The following is a 21,619-nucleotide window of genomic DNA, read 5'->3' on the forward strand; positions in this document are numbered from 1 at the left end:
CCTAGGAGAGCCAAGAGTGACCTCTAGCGCCCTAGCTGGCAACCTTTGTGGTGGACAACACAAATTTATGATCGCTATTATTTTATTCAGAGATGTTGGTTAATGTATATGGTCAGATATACCAGCAATTGAGCCAATATATACATTCATGTTAATATTCATGTTCACCTTTTGATGTTTATTTTTATTTTCCATAAGTAGGCTTATTGTGGACACTATGAATTATCATGCCTTCCCATGTCATACATATATATGATAAATGAACATTAAAAAGTCACAACAGAAATGAATATATGCAAATAGGCCAGTTAAACTTATATCTGCAATCCTACAGATGGCAGTCTATGACCCTATGAAGCTTTTGGCCTTGGTTGCTCTCATTCACCTTATATGCTTGGGTAATGAATACTGATCATTGAATGCACGGTAGTAGATACCCATGAAATGAAAAAGATAATGTCATAAGCATTGGAAATTGTGGCATTTATTTCCAAATTCAATCGCACAACTGAAGAGCTCTACACTTGAGGTGTGTCACAAATATCACTGCATTGTTTTGAATATGTGTGTATAAAAGACGCAAAAGAACATATAAGAAAGACCACCAATTATATTTAATAAGCCATGAGGTCAAAGTGAATTAGGGGTTTGTTATGATCTGTTGCCAATGGATATTAATTATAAAGACATATACTACGTAGGGCCTTAACTTAATAGATGCTTTTCTTAAATACACATTATTACATTTAGGCCTATTCGATTTGAGCTAAAATTGTTAGAATATGAAGCAGCATTGATGGAAATTACAAGTTAAATATAATTTAATTATCCCTCAATCTTATCTCCCTTGGGAGCCTTTTGGAGACTGGAAGTATTTCTAGAGGGTTACATTTCCCTAATCTTAGACGATTTAAAATTGAAACCAAAGTACCAAAGTCAAGCCTTTCTAAATGTATGCTCTCTAAACTATATTAAGAATAGATTATGATTGTAATAAAGAACCCGTATCCATCAGCTAAATTAACAGATGAGGGCTATTTTCTGTATAAACAAATGCAGGGAATGTAACACAATCACTGAATATGAAAACTGGTGTCATCATTTGTTTTTATTATGTGCTCACTTAGGTCGCCAGGTTCATAACCTGAAACATGAATGACGATCATTACACCCATATTCGATTTCTATCATGTATGGATAAGTCATAACATTCTAGAGAATGGTTACTTGTGCTAGGCATGCCCGTGAGTTTCTCTGGTGGAAACCATCCATGACGGTTATGTATTCCTACCAGGGAGAGCAAGTGAGCACTGCAGGTGTCCCTGTCACTCTGGTGATGCATGTAAATATTTAGCAATGTGCTGCTGATACTTTTGGCTTACGTGTCAGAGAACAGGGGAATTGCTTGCCCGTGCCTGTGTTAAGCATGGTGGAATGGCCAAAGTGACGATGCTTTAACAGTCACCTGCGATCTGCTGGAAGTTGCAACCACCTATGACATGGTGACTCAACATGTGTGCGTTATACGGATGCCTGAATGTGAATAACACATATTTGATATGGTTTTGACAAGACTAACCTTTGTCTTTGAAATTAAACGATGGAATAAGTGCAAATCAAACATAATTGATTAAAAAGTAAGAGCATGTGCATTATATCAATGTATGCATGTGAAAGACATACCGTCGTCCCAGAATCCTTTGCTTCTATACTCACAACCTTCTGTCGACCTTCTGTCTCACTGGACTACACCCAAGCCTCAAACTCGTCTGCATTTTGGGAAAACTATCATAACCATGTTTTGATAGTTATCAGCAGTTTCCTTTGCAGACCATAAACATCCATATGGCCAAATGTCAACACTTTATAGTAAACTTTAGAAAATCTATGCCAAGGTAAACGTATACAAACAAATGTCAATAATGGAATCAATATTTGGTTCATTTAGCACTTTTTGGAATTCCAGCAATATAATTTCAGTTTTTTTGCAGAATTATGGAAACATTATGTTTCATTGACAATAATGCCCGAACAAATAACTGCATAACATTCTATTCTTCCATCTGTCATTCTCCTTTCCCCTTACATCCTCCCTTTATATCATTCTCTATCAGTCTGTTCAGCTATACATTCGTCACACAACATACAGAACATAAAACATACCTTGTCACACTGTAGATGCGTTATTGCACAGCAGAAATTATACACAAGAATTTTCTTTTTCGTATTTGTAAATACAAATGGCCAATAATTTGGCCAATTGTTATCATGGCACTACCAAGATGGCATGATGTATTAAATCTTTGTGTTAAAGTCTATGGAATGTTGTTTATATGATAACCAAATCCTAACTCTGTTTGGATAAAGAAGGCCCCATATTCTCTTTTGATTTACAGTACTCAACTTTAAAGTTGATAAAAAATACAGTCCAATAAGCAGCATATTTACATATTCTTAACTTCTTACATTCTTCAGATCCTTTAAATGTATTGAGCTCAAACCATGTAGACTTGTGGCTGTCCAGCAAACATCATGTCAATTCATGATCTTTTCCTAAAACAGTTATCAAAAGAATAATGAATATGCATTAATTATATCTTATATAATGACTGCATAAGTCAAGAGGCTATAATACATACAATATATAACACTGTTTTGATATGAGTTATAATATCTTTGGTTTTATTTTTACCTTTGTTTAATTTTTTAGATACCCTCATAATTAGATCCGCATCTGCATCAACTGGGAGGGAGTTGTATGTGTTCACGAGTATTACATAAGGTGTTATCCTTTACCAGATGAGTAGAACTGTTGCCTCCCTTAATCTCCTTTAAAGCAATAGAAACAGTTCCAAATATTAGATCTATCAAACTGCATCAGTATTCTTCTTTGGTCGTGTTGGTCTCAAAAACGGTTCGAGAATAGTTGGAACCCGCCCCCCCAAAACCGCCCTGTGGGCGAAGGGCCCCATACAAAATTCATGCGGCTGCTGCCGCCGCCCCAGGCCTCCCTTACAGGTCGGTGGACATGCTACCCCTCTTCACCCTCAGGCTACCCCCCCAGCCACGGGGACAGGTGTTGTAGGTACGTGAGCTGGGCGACCTCAGGCCTGAGTCCTCGGACTCAACCGAGGCATCCGAGTCGGTGAGCGAGCGGCTGTTGTAGAGCCGCGCCGGCGAGCAGATCCTCTGGGTGGGGGTGGGCGGCGGGCTGATGAAGGTGGGAGACAGGGCCCCCAGGGACCGCGTGTCGAAGGGGCAGACGGGCGGCTTGCCGCAGTCGTAGCCGTGGTGGGACGTGCCCAGTGGGGAGATGGGCAGGCCGTGCCCGCTGAGGGCTCCGGGGGATGGGCTATTTTTGCGCTTGGCCGCGTTGATGATGTTCTTGGCCAGCAGGCGATGGTTGGCTTTGGAGTCTAGATTGCTCACCACGGGGGACATGCAGCGGCCGTCTCTGGACAGGGAGACGGGAGAGGTGGCGCTGGACGCACGCTGAGTCTTACTGGTGGAGGGCGGGTGGGTGGTCTGGGGGGTGAAGGGGGACGCGGAGCGCGAGCCCCAGGGGGGCGACATGGGAGAGGAGGCTGTCAAAGTTTGGGGGGGCTTGGAATAGGGCATGCTGGTGTTGGCAGCAGGCTGCGGACTCTGGTTGATCGCTGGAGACTGGCACCGGGAGCCCCAAGGGGGGGAGACGGGGGATGTGAGGGGGGGCTTGTTGGCAGGGCGACCCGGGGACCAGACACCCGGGACGGGGCTCTCTGGGCTGCTGAAGCGCTGGGAGAGGCTGGGGGCCCGGGTCAGGGGAGGGGTCGCGCTGGGAGCCAAGACTGGAGATGATTGCTTCTTTGACTGTTGGATAAAAACAAAGGCAGATTTAGACAAAAGTCGGCATTAAAGTGATGCAAAAACCTGGGTGTACATATCAAAGCTGTGGGTTCTGGTCCATCTTTAGAAAATTGCATCCTTTGAAATTGATGATTGTGTCTTAAATGTTTTAATATTGCTAACGATTGTGACAGTTGTCAACCCGACACAAGAAGCTTTGTCCCCTTAACTATGTTTTTATTCAACAGCAGGTCATAGCCCAATCCATTTTAAGGGTTGATACTGAGTCCTAATGGTATCGTATTTATTACCGTATTGCCCTTCTGACACAGTTTGACATCTCTCCAGTTACTGTAATTTGGCCCTTTGAAGTCAGTTAACGGTAACAGGAATATGAAGGTAAGCCCCTGGAATCTAACTCGGGGGTGTGTGGATTTTGAGTTCCTACATGAAAAGAACTGCAAGTTAAAATGGCTATATTCAGAAAGGTTGCGTGTTATTGGCTTGTTATGTTTTATCAAAGGAGGTATCAAGGAAGCTTTTGGTGTTAGGATGAAAGCAGGAAATGGTTATGGAATGGTAATCAGGACCACTCCTAAAGCCAAACACATACTAACACACACACACACACACACACACACACACACACACACATTCAGTGTTTCAGCAGAATTCCAATAACAGAATTCTCAATAAACAGAAAGTCAATATGAATCAGAAGGATAATATCGCAAGTGTAAGAAAAGTAAAGTTTTAAGTGAGAGCATGAAAAGAAGAAGTCAGAAAGTCACAGCAGATAGTAAGGGAGCTTTAATCAGAGAATTAGACATAAGGGAGAACACAAGAGAACACAAGAGAACATGAAATGCAGACAAGAGAGATGAAATATAAATCAGAAGGATAAAGAGTAACAGTAGGTGCAGGAAAACTGTGAATTAGAAAGTTGTAAAAAGAAGCAGCGATGATCACAATAGGCATTATATGGTCATTATATATAGTCATATATAGTCATTTTGTATTCAACTATTATTGCTATTAAAAATTTCCTTATAAATCTTGGGTACAAAAATGTACAAAATTTCCTCACGTGAAAGTTATGCTGTAATAGTGCAGTGTCATGGGTTCTTTAGAGACAACAACACAGACTCCGGGCTAGGCACAGGTATAGCAACAGAACAAGATCTGTTTGCAAGTGAAATACTTTTGCCTGCAGAGGTAGAGGTATACAGTTTCTCCTCCTGCAGCACATTTCCTATCTGCCAGCAAATATTATATAGCAAATGATGGCTCATAAACCAGATGCCAGACCATCTGCCAAGGTACCTTCATCCTGATGCCAAAGTGCTTGGGCTACCGAAAACTGCAAAATACAGCTTTGGAAAAAATTATCCTAATGTAGCTGAATATAATTATTTATTTTCTTCTTTGAAACTAATCATTCAAATCTGAAATTAACAATTCACAGATAATACTCGGAGAGCTGGAGAGCTGCCTGTTTTCACTATTTATCCTAGAAAAGCTTCCGTTTTAATTAAATCTGCACACGAAAACAAGATAAAGTGCTAGGGTTTAAAAGTATCAGAGCTATTAGAAAAACATCAACACGATAAGCCACAGTTGTGTAACTAATATTATCGGTGCAACTGTCAAAATAAAGCCTATGCAATACGATGCTCCCACTAGGGACATCCCATTAACTAATAATAGTACAGAGAGGGCCTCCAGACCTGGGGTTCTATCCCGGCCTTCCTGGTGGAAAACATGGGTCTTGGTGCCTGAACGCCTGACCGCGAGGAAGACGGACGCTCCGGAGAGACGGCAGACATGGGAGAGTTCACCCTCGGCTGGCCGTGGGCTGGGGCGGCGCCGTAGTGAGCGGGGTACTCCATGCGTCCCGTCGGGCTGAGGGGTGACTGTGGAGACATGCAGTGAGGGGAGCTGTGGGTCGCCTGGTTACTGAAGAAGGCTGGGGAGCCGGTGGGGAGGGAGGACTGCCTCGAGAAGGGCTGGGTGGGAACAGGGGCTCTCGTGGCCGGTGCCCCTCTTGGTAAGGAACTAAGGGGGTCCTTAGTGGGGTTGAGAATGAAGAGGGAGGACTTAAGTTGATATGGCTGGTGCCTGGAGAGGTCCATCTCCATCTTGGTGCAGCCGTTCTCCAGAGGAGGGCTTTCTGGGACCGGTGGTGGAGCCGCTGCTGGTTGACTGGGCTTTCTTTTGATTTGCTGTTGGGCCTGTAGGGTCTGTGTGAGCTGAGTCGACATTTCAGAGTTTTTGGCAATGGCTTTGACCCTGCCAGGCATATTTGACGGGAAGACCCAAGATGGCGGCAGAGAGATGGTCGGAGAGGGGGACCGAGCTGGTTTGGCGTTCTGATTCTCCACAACAAACTTATCCATTCTGGACTGGCGCTTGGCAAAAAGCTCCGCCCCCTTTCCCGAGGCGTTGGTGAGGGCCTGCTCCGGCCCGCGCTCTTCCCTCTCGCGGGTCCTGGAGTTCTTCAGGCAAGACGCCCATTCTGGAGCGGTGGCTCCCTCTGAGCTCTCCTGCTTCTTGACCAGGAAGTTGGACGCCTCCGCGCCCAGAGCGAGAAGCTCCTCCTCAGATCCTGGCTCGGGCGCGGGGGCCCGGGGCCCGTGTTTCTTCCTCTCGTCGGCCCCCTGGACCAGCGAGAGCAGCTCAGGGTTCGGAGCGACGATGGTCTTCTCTTTGAACGTGAACATGGACTTCCTGCCGGTGGATCTCTTGGCGGCCATCTCCTCCAGGATCCCCGTTTTGACCATCGACGTCCTCTCTTCGATCGGTTGAGGAGCATATGTATGTGCCCCGGGGACTGCAGCCGGGCCCCCATAATAAGACCCCGGCGGGTTGCTGGGAGCAGGCATATAAGGCGTGGTGGAAGCACCGGTGGCAGTGTACTGGGACACCGCCGGGGACATGACGGGAGACACGCAAGTCGGGCTGGAGTAGATTTGTGGGGGCTGGTTAGTGAAGGCTGGCAGAGGGGGCATCGGGTAGGAGGGGGGTGGAGGTGGGGGAGAGAACGCAGCTCGATGGGGGGCTGAAGGTGGGGGTGAGAAGGCCGCTCGATGGGGGGCTGAAGGTGGGGGCGAGAAGGCCGCTCGATGGGGGGCTGAAGGTGGGGGTGAGAAGGCCGCTCGATGGGGGGCTGAAGGTGGGGGTGAGAAGGCAGCTTGGTGGCGGGCCGTGGGTGGGGGTGAGAAGGCTGCTCGGTGGGGGGCCTTGAAGGTGGGCAATCGGGGAGCGGCGTATGAAGGGGCGGGAGGGGTGCCCATGACGGGGCTCGTTGGCACGGCCTCAGGAGACTGTACGGTGATCGGAGAGAAGAAAGGCCTGGCGGTTCTGTTGACGATGGCGGCGGGCTGCTTGGTGGCCGGTACCGGGCCGATGGGAGCCCTGTGGCAGCTGTTCAACGGAGGAGCGGGCTCCGGCGTCTCTCCACCCGGGTCCTCTCTGGCCTGGGTTCGGTAGGTAGTACAGCTCGCGGGGGCGAAATCGACCTTGACGCTCGCCTCCAGATCCCCGAGCTCTCGGTCTAGTGCCTCCTCGCTGCTGCACTTCACCTCCTCCTCCTCCTCAACCTCCTCCTCCTCCAACGCCTCCCCCTCGTTAACCGGAACAAAGTGTCTGTCCTCGGGACGCTCGCTGCTCTTTATCCGCTCCGCCTCGTGGATCTGCCCCCCAGCCTCCGCGGGCTCCTCCATGATGTCCCCGACTTGGTGTGTCCTGGCGGTGGGCGACCAGAGCGGCCCTGCGGCGCGGCTGTTCCTGCTGTTCAGCTCACGGTCCTTCTGCTTACCACCTCCCTCTGCCCATCCTGGTTTATCACACGACGAGGGGGCGTTGGCGTTCTCCGCGGTGTTCTTGGCCGAACCCTCCCCTCCGCTCTCCAGTGTGAAGGCGTTGACCCTCTGCCGGCGGCGGTTGAAGAGCTGGACCCCTCTGGAACCGGAGTTGGTGGGCAGAGTGAGCTGGTTGGCGATGATCTGACTCCGGACACGGTTCTCTTTGAGCTCCTTCTCTGACAAACTGGCGCTCCTGGTTAGATCTGGAACCGGAGCACAAAGGAAACCCATACAGGAATAATGAGTACATAAATGAACAACCCGTGACATGCCAAACGTTACTTAGACCATCAAAGCTGAACCACCAAAACCGATGCGAATAAATGTCTGCTATGTTTTAATAAATGAGATGCTAGCCTCAACAATGGATCTATAAAATGTTCTTTTTAGGTATTCTGTTCCTCTTAAGAGGTTTCTCTTTAGATATTCCAAAAGGAGGTTTCAAAAGGAATGCTTGTAAATGTAGTGACCGTGAAAATGAACAAGGAAAAGGCCTTAACAAGTCTGGGGAGGAAAACCCACAAGATTGTTTCTGTACAATGTGGTTGGTTGTTTTTTGTTTGTTTTTCCTGCTGTCCTGTTTGATTTCTACCCAAGAAAATAATGAAAAGAACTCAACTAACTAGCAGACAAACTACAGTTGAACTACACACTAGAGAGTTTTCACATCAACCATACACTAGAGTACACACAAAAATATTCCATACGACACAAACAGACTGGACTCATGCAAACTGTGCTTCATTTATTTGTGTTGAGGATTGACTCCCCTCCGCAGTAACATTTATTATTCTAAGAGGAATACAGCGTAGAATAACACGTTTTGGCTGAAGATGACTGAAGCGATTGTGTGGGCTCACGCGCTCCATTCCAGTCTGTGCAGCCACTTCCTCTGCCATCTGCTCTCCTCCCACCCAGAGCATTCCTAGACTGCTGTGTAAATTCCCTGCTTAAGCCTCCAAAATGCCTTTGGTTTCTCTTTGTAAGTCAACGTCTTCAAGGCTATGCTTCAGACGTGAAACAATAACAGAACGGGCAGAACCACCATAAAGTGTCCCCGAACGATACAAATTATTATTAATTTAGAAGGTTTTAAATTTGAGTGCTGTAAAAGGTAAAGAATGCTGGATTATCAGGATAAATTATATCAAAAATGATTACTATGGAATGCATATGATTAATAACAAGCTCAGTTGTAATAGTTGTTATAACTATTATTTGTTGGTATTCATATTAATGGAGAAGGGCTGGTAAGATCACCACTATATGAGGTTGGCTGAGGTCATTTCAGCATGGAAGAAACAATGTAGAATCCGATGAAGTAACTGTCCTGAATAATGTCTGAAATAATGATATTTCTCCTTTTAATGACCGTATAGAGCCAGACCAAAGCATCATTAAATATATTTTATTGCTTTATGGGTTCTACTGCTGTCTTTCTGAAGCTTTGTCATCCTCTGGTATGCTTTTCCATGGTTAATATTGAGAATGCATATTTTCCTGGCTCAGTGTTTCATAGAAAAACTAGAATGATGACTTTTCCAGCAAAACAGGAGTAATGTGTATCTGTTCTTGATTTTGCATACCAAATTGATTGATTTACCAAAAAAACGTACTTTCTGGGATTGGAAAAATTTGACTTTTCAGTGAATCCAGGTGAATTTGCACTGTACTCCTGGAGTACACTTCACCTTCATTTCCCCTACATTTGGTTTCATTGTTCTTGTTGTGGTTATTATATTGGAGGCCTTCCTGTTGCTCTCTATATCTATTAATATGTATCTCTATTTTGAATCTGTTTGGCTGTGTTACTATGCTGCTGTAGCTTCAGATTCCACCTAAGGGATCCGTGAAGTAATCAACATCAAACAAGGAGTTGTTCTACAATTTGGTAATTGACCTTGTCTGTCAGCAAGTCAATAAAACTATATCAAAACCAGCTCGACAACCACATAAAAAATACCTCCAGCCACCTATCTAAACTGAAGGGATAATAACAGCCAACTGTCACCAAACAAGCCTTGATCTCTTTTATAGAGTCCCAGAGCTCAGCTCACGGCTCAGCCCGTTTGTACGCCTTTCAAGGTTGTCCCAATAAAGACTTTTTACAGGCCGTTTCGTCTCAATCGTTTAAATCCAACCAAAACACATGCTACAGACTACAGAGTGACAGTAGCAAGCGATAGGCCTGCTTTGCAGTGACGGTGACATGACCCGTGAGCTATGTTTACAGCGACGACTGCCACTCTGGATGTGGACACCAGATGGCAAGTGACATGCAGGTGCAAATTCCGCCATTGATTAACATATCATGTCCCAGGGAGGAGTACGTATATAGTGTAACCCTAGACGACGTTAGGGATATGCTGCGTTCAGTATTTAACATTGCATTGATTGACCAGTCCACTGGGTGTAAGGCTGCATAGGGATGAAGAGACCAACCATCCTCATCATCATTTAGCCAAATCACTGGAGATTACCCGGATAAGGTCGATTTTAGAGAGTGGTAATCATCCTGTGCACTCTTAATATAGATCCGGAGAGCATATCAATTCACACTTTCATTATTCATCATAACAGAAATTTTAATTAAAGCTGCCACCCCGGTATATTAAATCGCAAAATGAAACGCGCATCTTAATCAGCAGGAAAGAAAAGTCGTTTTCTTTCTTCCTTTTTTTTTTCAACTTCGTAAAACTTCCTACAACGTGACTACAAATAATTTTGTGGAATTATTCCACATCACTCGCTGTTGTCGTGCCTCTTACCTTCACACAAACAAAGACCTTGACAGAGCTCAGAGAGAGAGCGGTAGCACTTCCATCGGCGTCTCCTATTGAACTGTGTCTCATACCTTCACACCCCCGCCGCCTTTTTCTGCAGCTCCGCAGCGGATCGGATTTCTTTGGACCAGAGTTTATCCCCCAGCCCAACGTGCTTAGCAATGCAACTTGTTGGGAGGGGTAGGTTCGTCTGGAAATAAAACGCTCACTAAATTGGCCCCTACAACGCTGTACTTTAACTTTTGGGTCGCAAGTTAGTTCCTATAACATTGAGAAAAGTAAAGTTCTGTTCAACACGTAATATTCAGCTAGACGATCGCTCGTCGGGGAGACATTGTCACACTTTCTGGAATTAATTGTTATTCGTGTGAGTTGAAAAGTTGTAGCCGGAAATCAATGAAAGATATCAGCATGTCTGTTTCACACATCGCAATATAGTAAACTGTTTCTCAGCCAGTCACTAGACAAATGGAAAGGGAATCCAATGTTTACCCGAAATGGTCTGCATGTAATGCAGGCTCTGACTCCGGGAGATTAACGCCTCTTATAAGCTTGACCTCACATGTCCTGTGTGTCCTCACCAAAGTCATTATTTGCTGGTCATTACTATGGAAGCACTCTTGGCCAAGTGGATTTTGCCCGTCACATGTTTGCTTACTAAGAAGGGCTTTTTGAGCTGTCAGCCTGAGGGGGAATTGGGTTTGTCCTCAGAGCAGACACACAGTTTATCCCCCCCAGGCAATGACACACGACTCTCACTCGCCCTCTGTAATTCACTCCCTCTGCCCTTCTCACTTTGGCCTATCCCTTTCTGCACCTGGCTCTGGTAACGTCCCCTTCTGTCTTCCTCTTCTTTCTCCCTGTTCCCATGACCAGCAAAATCCTCCAAATAACCACCACCATCATCATCATCATCATCATCATCATCGTCATCGTCACCATCTACATCATCATCATCATCACCTTCATCATCATTATTATTTTCCCCATCATCATCATCATCATTATGAACACATTACCCACATGTTCCCCTGAGTTGAGGCCTAAGAAGTATTCATATTGTAAACTCCCTCCCTCAAACCGGCTACAGTGATGCTGGGAAGGGCTGGCGAGGGGGATTTGTCTATCAAAGCTCAGATTACCCCTGTCGGATGTTGTCTTTTGCTGGCTGACAGCAGTAGGGGGAGTGGGAGGACACACCACCGGCCCTGCAGGCTATTTGTGAAGCGGCATGAAAATACCCAGATTAACAAAGGTCCCACGGGGGTATATCAGACTGAATGTGACCCAAGTCCCCACTCAATCCTGGGTATAAAATGAAACACCAGCCCCCTCCAGCACAGCAGTACAGGGGCATTGCCAGGCCAATAGGCTGATAAAAGATGGAGTAGACGTTTTGCACTATATTTACTTTATTTAAGGTCAGTTATGATGACTTCAAGGGTTCATTGTTTCAAATGCAATCAGTGGCTGGGAGGGCTGGGAGTAGCAGGTATAGCGTTATAGATTCACATCTAAACTATTTTCTGGCCCTCAGCCCTCCACTTCCTACAAGCACAATGTCTTGTTAGTTCCCCTGATTAGCCCCATCTGTTCAGACGGTACTTTCACAGCACAGAGGTAATTATCTTCTGTGTACTACATTTTATTTTTCCACATTGTGATTTAACGACTTATCAATCTTTTTTCTTTTTTTTTCTCTCGGGAGTTTTAACTGTCGTCGCACACTCATTTCCAAGGGAGCAGCTGTGAAAGTAGAAAGGTTGGGTCTAAAGATGTTATTATAGATTTATTTCTCTTTTCCCGCAAGTACGACCATTTTTGTCACTGGCGAAGTTAAATGTTGACATGGCTCCTTAAGTGTGGTGCATGATTGCATTTCCATCGCTGTCTGTATTCTGAAAGCCACAGAAACAGATGTTTTACTGTCTGAGGTCACACTGACAAACTAGGGCGGCATCTATTCTTGCCCCTATACAAGTCAACTCCTAAATTCAACAGTTCCTTGTATCTTATGTATGTCACTGTGTGTACAGCTGGGATATAGGTGTCTATAGGTGTGCAACGCATACTTGTTCTATGCGTGTGTTCCTTGAATACACTCTGAGAAAACAAATAACGGCAACAGACACGATACAAACGTACAAAACACACAAACAACGACGCATGCACACACACATACACACACACACACACACACACACACAAGAGAGGTCACACTTACTCGTTTTGCGGCATGACTGCTCTGTCTCCGGGCAAAGGGTTTGTGTTCCCTGGAACCCGCATTTCTCCCATGGTGCATTGCTGCTGATATTGGAGGTGTCCTGCGTGTTCTGCGTTGTCTGGAACTTCCTCCCCCCAGCTGGACTCCAGCTCACCCCTCTCCTGATTGACACATGTCCCTTTTCCATCTCGTAGTGCAGTGGAGGCTGCTGCCTCCCAAACCACTGCAGTGACCACAGGCTAAGGTAGCACAGTGAGTTGAGTCCCCGCCAGTTCAATCCTCTCGCCTCCTCGCAGCTTTTTCACTACTTCCTTTCCTCAAGCAGTAAAAGGACAAGAATAGCAAATCCCGAAGTGGAAGCAGGAAGATCTTCGTCTTTCCACAACAAGCAGTGAATTTGATGGAAAGTACCAGGAAAAAAAAAAAAAAACACTACAATAACACGATCACAACAAGGGGAGGAGGAGCAGAGTCAGATCTCTGGGTGGCTTCTCCTTCTTCGGCCTGTCATGGATCTCTTCTCATCAGTAATCCCAGCGACGGCTGTTCTGTAGCCAACCAGCTCAACGTTGATGAGAGAAGTGCGCTCTTAGTCTGGGGTTTGCGCTGTATTATTCACAATCTAACAGGACCTCCCAGGAGAGAGCCTGCTCCAAGGCACTTTGGAAGAGTTCCCATGGAAGGGAGCCAAGAGAATTTCACAACAGGGATGTGTTCTGCTACAAATCCAGCGAAGAAGGCTGAGAAACCATCAGATTCTCTCTGCTTGTGTCTGTCGCTCTCCCGGTGGTTTCCCGAGCACAGATGTTCCTGTGTTCCTCTTCTATTTCAGACACCAAAGCATGGTTGTTTTATTCATCTGAATGGCTTACCCACTCATTTTACTCATATGCTTTATGGTATCAAGGTAAAACTGAGTTATGTACAAAAAGTTAAACATTAACTACTGAAGTGGGATAGTATCTATGAGAGCCTATTCAAGTCAGGTAAGGTTATAACTTGGAAAGTGAACAGGCTTCTTAGATATCAGTTTAATATTATTCATGAACCAAGTATCTCAGCACTGATACCAGGTTCACAAGTTCCTTCGGTGCTTCAGGGTCTATCTGTCAAGAGTACGTGATTCTTAATCCAGGTGAGGAAATATTAATGTGTTAGTGCCAGGTTGGAGATCAAGTTGTCATTTTGATAAGGAAGAAGGAGTGAGAGCGAGAAATCCAAAAAGAGCTTGATATCCTTTGTTGATATCCACAGCAACCTGCAAAGTAAAAGAAAAACGCTTTCTTAGAACACATATATCAAGTAAGAAACATAACCTATTCATATTGATATAACATCAAATAGCAATTTTATAAGATCCGATTGTGTACTCTGTGGTTGGCTATTGTGTAATATGTGGACAATGTTACACCCACTGCTTTGTACAGGAATGAGAACATTCTCCGACGTCATCCAAAGCAAACAGGGAGGTGGAAACTGTCCACAAGTTGTACTTATGCCATTTTTCATATTGAACTATTCATCCATTATCTATGTTACTGGCTTCTTCAAGTTTCTTCTGACAATGACTTTATAAATGCTTTATGTCGCTCATTTAATCCTCGTCACTGTCTAACGATGGGCTTCCTGTCAGAAGACATTAATCTCTGTGGCCGAGACGGTTCCCATATTGGAGGCGCGGGGCCAGGCTGTGTCTTCAAAAAGCAGCCTTCTCACCACAGCCAAAAAACGCAGCCGGGCTCAATCGGCGGGGAGAAGGAAGCAAGGAGCCGCCTTCGTATCAGACTAAACACGATAAGGCCCACTGTTCCCTCCTCGCTAAGAGGAAGGAAGGTGGCAAATCGTTTAGTCATGGATGTCAGAAAGAAATGTCTCCTAAACTGGGCCTGATAATGAATAGCTTAATCTCCACCACGGGGTTGCGGAACATGATTTGATCATGCAGAGCTGACATTAGGAATCTGAATTCAGCATCCGATTCTTCCGTGTTAAGTACAGACTTGACCTGTGTACTTCCTCCCGTTAACATTCCGCTCTCGTCCTGTGCAGCGTTTTATTAGATAAAGAGATCCTGTTTCCTCCCCTGTAAAGTCATTAAGACACGCTGAGATGCCATGTAATAATAAGCTGATGCTTTTGTCCTCCCCGGCCCTTGATCAGACTTGTCTGCCTGTGAAGCCCATCAGGCCTCTGTTTGTTATTCTGGTGACTCACCTCTAAAATACTCAGAAGAAGGAAAGGTTTTCACCAGTCGGGCAGAGAAAGCCCACCCCCGCAATTACTTTTAAATGTTTTTCCTTCCTCTCATAGATTCCTGGGAGACGTAGCTACTGCAGTCGCCTACATCTGCTCGCTTTTTTTTCTTCTGTTTGTTTTTCAAGGTGCACACACATCATAAACTCACTTGAGTCTCTCTCTCTCTCTCTCTCCCTAGGTCTCTCAGTCCCTCTCTCTCCCTCCCGGCCTGTGTTTCATGTAGGCACTGAGCGGCCCAAGAGTGGACTGAATGGAATGTATGGTACTACTGCTGTGACCCCACATGACCCCAATGAATACAGTCAATCACTTTTAACACAACGCCAGCCCCAGTTCCAGTCCCCTACCCACGCACACACACACACACACACACACACACACACACACACACACACACACACACACACACACACACACAGACAGACAGACAGACAGAGAGATAGACAGAACGACAGATAGACAGACAGACAGACAGACACACACACACACGCCCACACACACACTTCAGCCTGCTGGTAGAGCCATGACAAATCAAGTTTTTGTTTCCATTTGGACTGAAACCAAACATATTACTCTCCCAGATGTGTAAAATATTAGGTATGTTTATGTCAGCCTGAATCCGTGCTTAGATTAACTGTGGGTGGATGGCTCTTTAATGCATTAACATCTCAATTTGCTACAGGCGTTTGTTCATTACTGTTCACATGTTTGCCATGAGGATTGTTTACACTACCTGGAGCAAAGTACTGTAATATTTAGTGCATAATAAAACGGCATTGCAGTTGACAATCTGCAAGAACTTTTTCCAAACTTGTCTGCAAATATTTAGTAAGATGTAGAACAAGTGCAGGAATTGCCAAATTGACAGCAGCAGAAAAAGCCATCTTTGAGGAATCTGGCTCCCAGAAGACGGCATATGGTCCATTGAAATCACCATCTGCCAGTGACTCTTTTTCCTTTGTACTTTCCCCCAGGCTTGTTATTACCACATATCAGTGTCATTCTCCTCTCTGATCTAACTTTCTAATATCTTCCCCGAGCAGATACGGTAATCTCCTCTCTCCTCTTGCCATTTTCGAACGGGGCTCAGAACCTTGTCCACTGTTTCCACTTTTCTCCTCTAACCCTCCAATTATCTCCAGCTTCAAACAGCACATTACTGTACCCACCTGAGTCCCCCCTCCCCCCCCATCATCACACACGCCCACTCCCATCCGCCTCACACACACACACACACACACACACACACACACACACACACACACACACACACACACACACACACACACACACACAACACACACACAAAGTCTGCGCCTGTGCCACCCGTTACGCCCCATGACGGGGGCGAAGGGGTCTCCGGTTCGCAGACGTCCCCCTGGGCCGCTTAAAGTGCTTAATCACAGAGTTCCCGTTGGCTGTCGTCCAGTGATTTATAGCACCCCCTGTGAAACACCTATACACTGGGGCGGGTGTATCCTCCGCATACTATACCCCAGGAGGACGTCCTATTAGGGGAGGACTCACTCGAACTGGGGGCGTGTAGACTAACAAGGAATACCGGCCAAGCTTTAATCGCTCACGCCTGTCCCATAAAGCATCGGTGTATGTTCGCAGTGGTTATGGCGTGTCTACATCACCGGTGGTGGCTCTGTATTTACAGCGTGGAGGAATGTGTGTGTGTGTGTGTGTGTGGGGGGGGGGGGGGGGATGCAAGTTGGGCGTGCATTCCACCTGGGATCTCGAGTGCATCGGGGGCCTGGCCTGTAGCGAGGTGTCTGGCCAGACAGTGACTGACGTGGTTTTATGGCGGCCCCCAGGGGCCGAGGTTTTATTGTGTTTGTAATTTCTTGTCCCGGCTGGGATCCATTACCGTTTGACACGCAAAAACTCCTCCAACACCTGAACCGCCGACCCACCACCCACAGCTCACCTCACCCCCTCCTCTCCCTCTTTCTCTCTCTCACACTGTCTCTCTTTTCACAGCCCACCCTCTCTCTCTCGCTCTTTCTATCTCTCTACCCATCTCTCTCTCTCTGCCTCTCTCTCGTTCCTTTTCTCTCTGAATGACACAAAGGTTCTTTATTTAAGCGGTTTTTAAGGCGCTGCTTTTAAAATGGACATTCCTGGTTCAGAAGTCATTAGGAGCCTGTCCCAGAGAGCGTGCCCTGGCTTGTGCCAGCCGATGACAGACATCCAAAACACCTCCATGCCCAACCTCCAATGAGAGTCCCAACAGGCTCACTATCAGGGCCTCCCCCCCCCCGCGGTAAAAACCTGAAAGGCAAGATTGTCATTGGCATTTGTCTTTAATTATTTATGTGGATCCCATCTTCCTTTCGCAAAAAAAAAATACAGATTGCATTCCAATCTTATCTGATGCAAGCTAGAGTTTGGCAACTTCAAAGATGAAGGATGAAGGTTAAGAGTAGGTGTGGGACAGCCGCTGGCAAGAGGAAGGAACCCACTGAATCGAACTCTTAAATGCTCACAAGGCCTGAGGCAATGCATCAAAGAAGCAAAACCGATGAATAGGTTGGGATGACAAATTGTTATTTCGGCTTGCATCGACTCAAACCGAAAGTCATGTTGTGAGTATCTTCATTGAGGTGCCCACGACTCATGGTGAACAAAATCTCCTGTCGTCTCCCCTGCTAAAAGTGTTCGGGGCTTTCACCTGTTGTGTAAACAGGAAGCAATTACTTACCCATGCAACCCGATAGGCGGCACAGCCGGCTCTGTCATTGGACACAGCTTCTAGTGTTACACACTGTGTTTGTGTGTGTATGTCTGAAGACACTAAGGTTACACTACAGGCATTGAGCAGTCAGAAGAACAATAGGCTATAGGCTATCACAGACCACAGCGCTGCTGTAGCACTCTATTCCCATCTGCAAGTCCGGGTTCTGTCTGTGGAGTGCAACAAGAGCCACAGATGTTTGTCATCTACTTCAACAAAAGGGTTTTTCAGAGATTCCCCCCCCCCCTCTCTTCCTGTCTTATTTAACTCGCTCGCATTTTCCTGCGCGCCCCTCCAAAACAAAGATAGTTCTCTTACCCCCAAAAAGATAAAGATAATGGAGTGCAGGGGAGTTCCAGCTGCAAAGTTTCGTGCGGGTGGCCGAGGCGGTTTCGCGGCGAGACGCGGGCGTCTGTTATTCCGTTCCCCGGGACATGCGAAGGCGGTGGCGCGTCATGTGCCTCTCTCACCTGTGCTCCGGTGGATCTGGCTGCTGTGAGATGCGGTTAGCACGCACAGCCCCCTGTTTTCCTCAGCCCTCTCAGACTCTTTCACACACCTCCCCCTTTTTCCCTTCTTTTTTTTTCTGGTAACCTCTTCCTCTCGCTCTTTCTCCTTCCCTCGCTGTCTCTCTTTCTCCCCTCTCTCTTTCAATTGAGGCAGACAGAGGGGATGGGGAGGGGAGGGATGGGGTGAGGTGGGGGTGGGGGTGGTTCGGTGCTCGTAGCTGCAGCAGACGGAACACAGAGGGCTCTTTGTCCGAGAACGTTTTTCATATGGTTTCCTTCAGGCTTGCATACTGAACACATTATGCCATAATATATTTTCATATTCAACACAGGGATGCTGGAGGACCAGTGGGCCCCACTCTCTTTCCCCCCCCTCTCTTTTTTTCTCCTCCAGCCCTCGACCCTTTTTCCCCGCCTTGCAGGCCGGACGGAGAGATCCAAACAATGAGGGAAATATTTGCAGAGGAAAATGTGCTCTGTGGCCAGGCTAGAGACCTGGGAGCTTCTTACCTGCAGAGTCACAGGCCTGCTACCTTACAGTAAAACTCCCACAATGTATAGGAGAAACTATATCTTTCACCTAGGGATTAAGATAAAGTGAATAAGAGGTGGGGCTACGAAGACGCTCTGGGGCCTATGAAGAGGTGTAGTGGACACAGCGAGGACAGTAGCTCATGAACACTAATATATCTGCAGATACAGCAAAACCACTGAGATGTTAAAACCCCTGCTCATGGTTCTCTGAGAAGTCCCTCCTCCCGCCCCCATAGGTGTTGTTACAGACATAAGTCGGTAACATCTGGCCAACTGCATCGTAACTAAAACCAAGGAATCCTCAGATCTCCAGATTGATGGATATTCAGTGTCGTCACTGTACTCCAGATGTTGGAACAGAACAAACAAACTGTGAAAATCCCCCCTGCACCAAACAAGGCATCATCGCAGAGCGCATTACTCAGTGCATCTGGAAGGCCATTAAGGCGACGGGGACTGATGATAAACATATAAACATGACACTTGTCCCCTCCTGTCATGGATTTCCAATGTTGCAGCTGACTGTTTGGATCTATTGTGTGCCAGGGGGTGGGGGGTAAGAATGACGATTACTTAGGCTTTCACACCAGTTTCCCAATTACCCTGCAGGCGGGGATAAGCTCCCTTTTAGCGAATGTTGCATGTCCTCTGCTTGTGGTATACCACTGTTTTTTAAACAAGGATCTGTGAACCACACAGAGTTGATCCAAAGGACAAACACCCTTCCCCGGCACACTCACAATGAAAGAGCGGGAGAAAAAAAAGAACCTTCACTCAGAATGACACAATAATAACATAGGTGGGTTTTTTGTGTGTTTCTGGCTTCATGATCTTCATGATTCACCAATATATTTGACAAGACGGATGGTCCTGGGCTATCTCAGGGATCCAACGCCTCCCTACTTCAACCCTCTCATCTTCCCTCACCTGTCTTTTACTCTTTCATCACTTTGGCCCACATCCATTTTCCATCTCACCCACTCGCTCACATTTTAACACCTCCATATCTGTCTTTGCTTTCAGCCATCCATCAACCTGTCTCCCTTTACCTCCAACCTTCTCCTCTCCTGTGAGTTCCTCTCCTTCGGCTTCATTCTTTTCCTTGTGCATCATGTCTGACTCCCACCTATTTCCTATGATCCGGCCCCTCCCCTCTTGCCTGTAAGTGCAGTGCCCCGTGCAACCGGTGGAGCCGTCCATCCATCTATTCCCCCTTTCTCTTCTTCTTGCTCTCCTCCCTGGCGGCCGTGACGCCGACCACGGCAGCTGTGTGTGGGAGCCAGAGGGATCCTATGGGGGGGCGACGCGAGTGTGCATTCCTTCAGAAGTGGGGCTCTTGCTGGCGAGAGCAGCGTGGAATTTCCTAAGTGATCTGCTTCGCATTCCCTCTCAAGTCATATCCATCTACACTCGACTCGGGGGGGAAAGTCGATTAAGGGTGGGTTGCAGTGGCCGCGGCCCTTAGCTGATTACAATCACGTACGGGCCCCCCTTTCAGTGGCTCCGCTTGCGGCCTCGCAACGCGGCCGCCAAGAACCTGCCCCCCTGCACATAATAGGAGCCGGCCGTGGGACCGTTCAAAGGGCCCGCGTTTAATATAAACAGAGGCGGGAAGCAGAAGGAGACAGAAAAAAAACGAAGACAGACGGAGAGACTCAAAACGAAGGACAGAAAGAAAGACAAGGAATACTGACGGACGGCAGGAAAGACAAACCGAAAGAATGAAAAAGTAGAAAAAAATTGACAAAGAAAGAGTAGGAAAGTTGCTTAGGAACGCAGGCTGAAGTAACTGTGCATGCGTGTTGAGGATATTTGTACTGGCGGTGCTTCCATATGGGGAGCAGCTCATGTCTGCTGGTGTGTCTGACATTGTAACCCAAGACGGAGTAGCCTGATTACCTGTCTATGGGGAAACAGTGTGAAGCCCAGAGTCTAACGTTATTACGCCTCGCTCCCAGTTTAGAGCTGCCTCTGTTTATTTTCAGTTGACCGGGCTGCTGTATTTCTCACAAACTGCTTCCAAGGCTGATGTGGTCTGAAAGCAGAGATGACTGGACTGTATAGAGCCTGGGTGTGTCTGGTTCGTGGTCGGATGACGTCTCGCGAAGGCTGTGAAGAGTTGAGATGAAACACGTTTGTAGTCGCACCAAGACCTTGGTATCCTGCTGTTCTCATCACATTTATTCTTCTAACTAGCTGACGCCTTCGTCCAAAAAAGGGGCTTAGGAGTGAGGCTGACAGTCCCAGCAGAACTTCTAACGCGAGTGCGCCTGCAGGACAAAACTGGTGTTACTGAGCAGAACTTGATTAACAACACTGGCGTCCAACTGCCAAAGTTGGCAGTCGTCATGGATGCTGGCATTGAACAAACTTTTCCAAATCCAATTTTACCCCGAGAAGGCAAATGTTTCATGAAAGCATAGCTTTGTGGTCTGAATTGCTTTCACATACTGGATACCGGCAAATGGAGGTTGCTTGTTGGGACTACGTTGTTCTTTAGGAACGACAACCACAAACTACCATATGGATTGTTTGTGTGTGTGTGTATGTGTGTTTTGGTGAGTGCTTGTGCATGTGTTTGTATTTGTTTGTCTGAGCGTGCATACTCATACATATGCACACAAACGTGTTTGCGTGTGTGTGTGTGTGTGTGTGTGTGTGCGTGCTCATGAGTAAGTGTGCTCGTGTACGTGTGTATGTGTGCGTGCATGCTTATGCGTGTGAACGTGTGTTTGTTACTAGCTTTGACCCCCACAGAGCGAGGAACATATGCAATGCGATACCTCTTCTACTAATCAACAGACTGCTTTGGTCTGGACGGCTGGCCGGGTCTGTCCGTCTGTCTGTCTGTTAAACCTCAAACACTGCAGGAGCCAATCGATACT

General features: G+C 46.7%; 1 protein-coding gene across 1 annotated transcript; it reads right to left on the reverse strand.

Annotated features, from left to right (window-relative positions):
• Positions 1 to 570: 570 nt before the first annotated feature.
• On the reverse strand, positions 571 to 18,311 carry synpo (synaptopodin). The gene is made up of 4 exons (XM_079745451.1): positions 18,010 to 18,311; positions 12,696 to 13,953; positions 5,553 to 7,891; positions 571 to 3,849 (listed from the first exon to the last, which is right to left on the reverse strand). The coding sequence occupies exons 2-4, from the start codon at positions 12,880 to 12,882 to the stop codon at positions 3,013 to 3,015; spliced, it is 3,363 nt and encodes a 1,120-aa protein (XP_079601577.1). The 5' UTR covers positions 12,883 to 13,953; positions 18,010 to 18,311; the 3' UTR covers positions 571 to 3,012.
• Between the last annotated feature and the right edge of the window lie 3,308 nt (positions 18,312 to 21,619).

The sequence above is a fragment of the Pollachius pollachius genome (genome assembly GCF_949987615.1).
Source record: "Pollachius pollachius genome assembly, chromosome: 10".
In the NCBI taxonomy this organism is placed as follows: domain Eukaryota; kingdom Metazoa; phylum Chordata; class Actinopteri; order Gadiformes; family Gadidae; genus Pollachius; species Pollachius pollachius.

What these genes read in the sequence shown, in the direction of transcription:
- synpo (XM_079745451.1), bottom strand. Translation starts at nt 12,882, where the DNA reads ATGGAAAAGGGACATGTGTCAATCAGGAGAGGGGTGAGCTGGAGTCCA. An exon ending in GCAGTCATGCCGCAAAACGA is followed by an intron (nt 7,892 to 12,695) that starts GTAAGTGTGACC and finishes CTCCGGTTCCAG; the next exon opens with ATCTAACCAGGAGCGCCAGT. An exon ending in AGGCCGGGATAGAACCCCAG is followed by an intron (nt 3,850 to 5,552) that starts GTCTGGAGGCCC and finishes TTTATCCAACAG; the next exon opens with TCAAAGAAGCAATCATCTCC.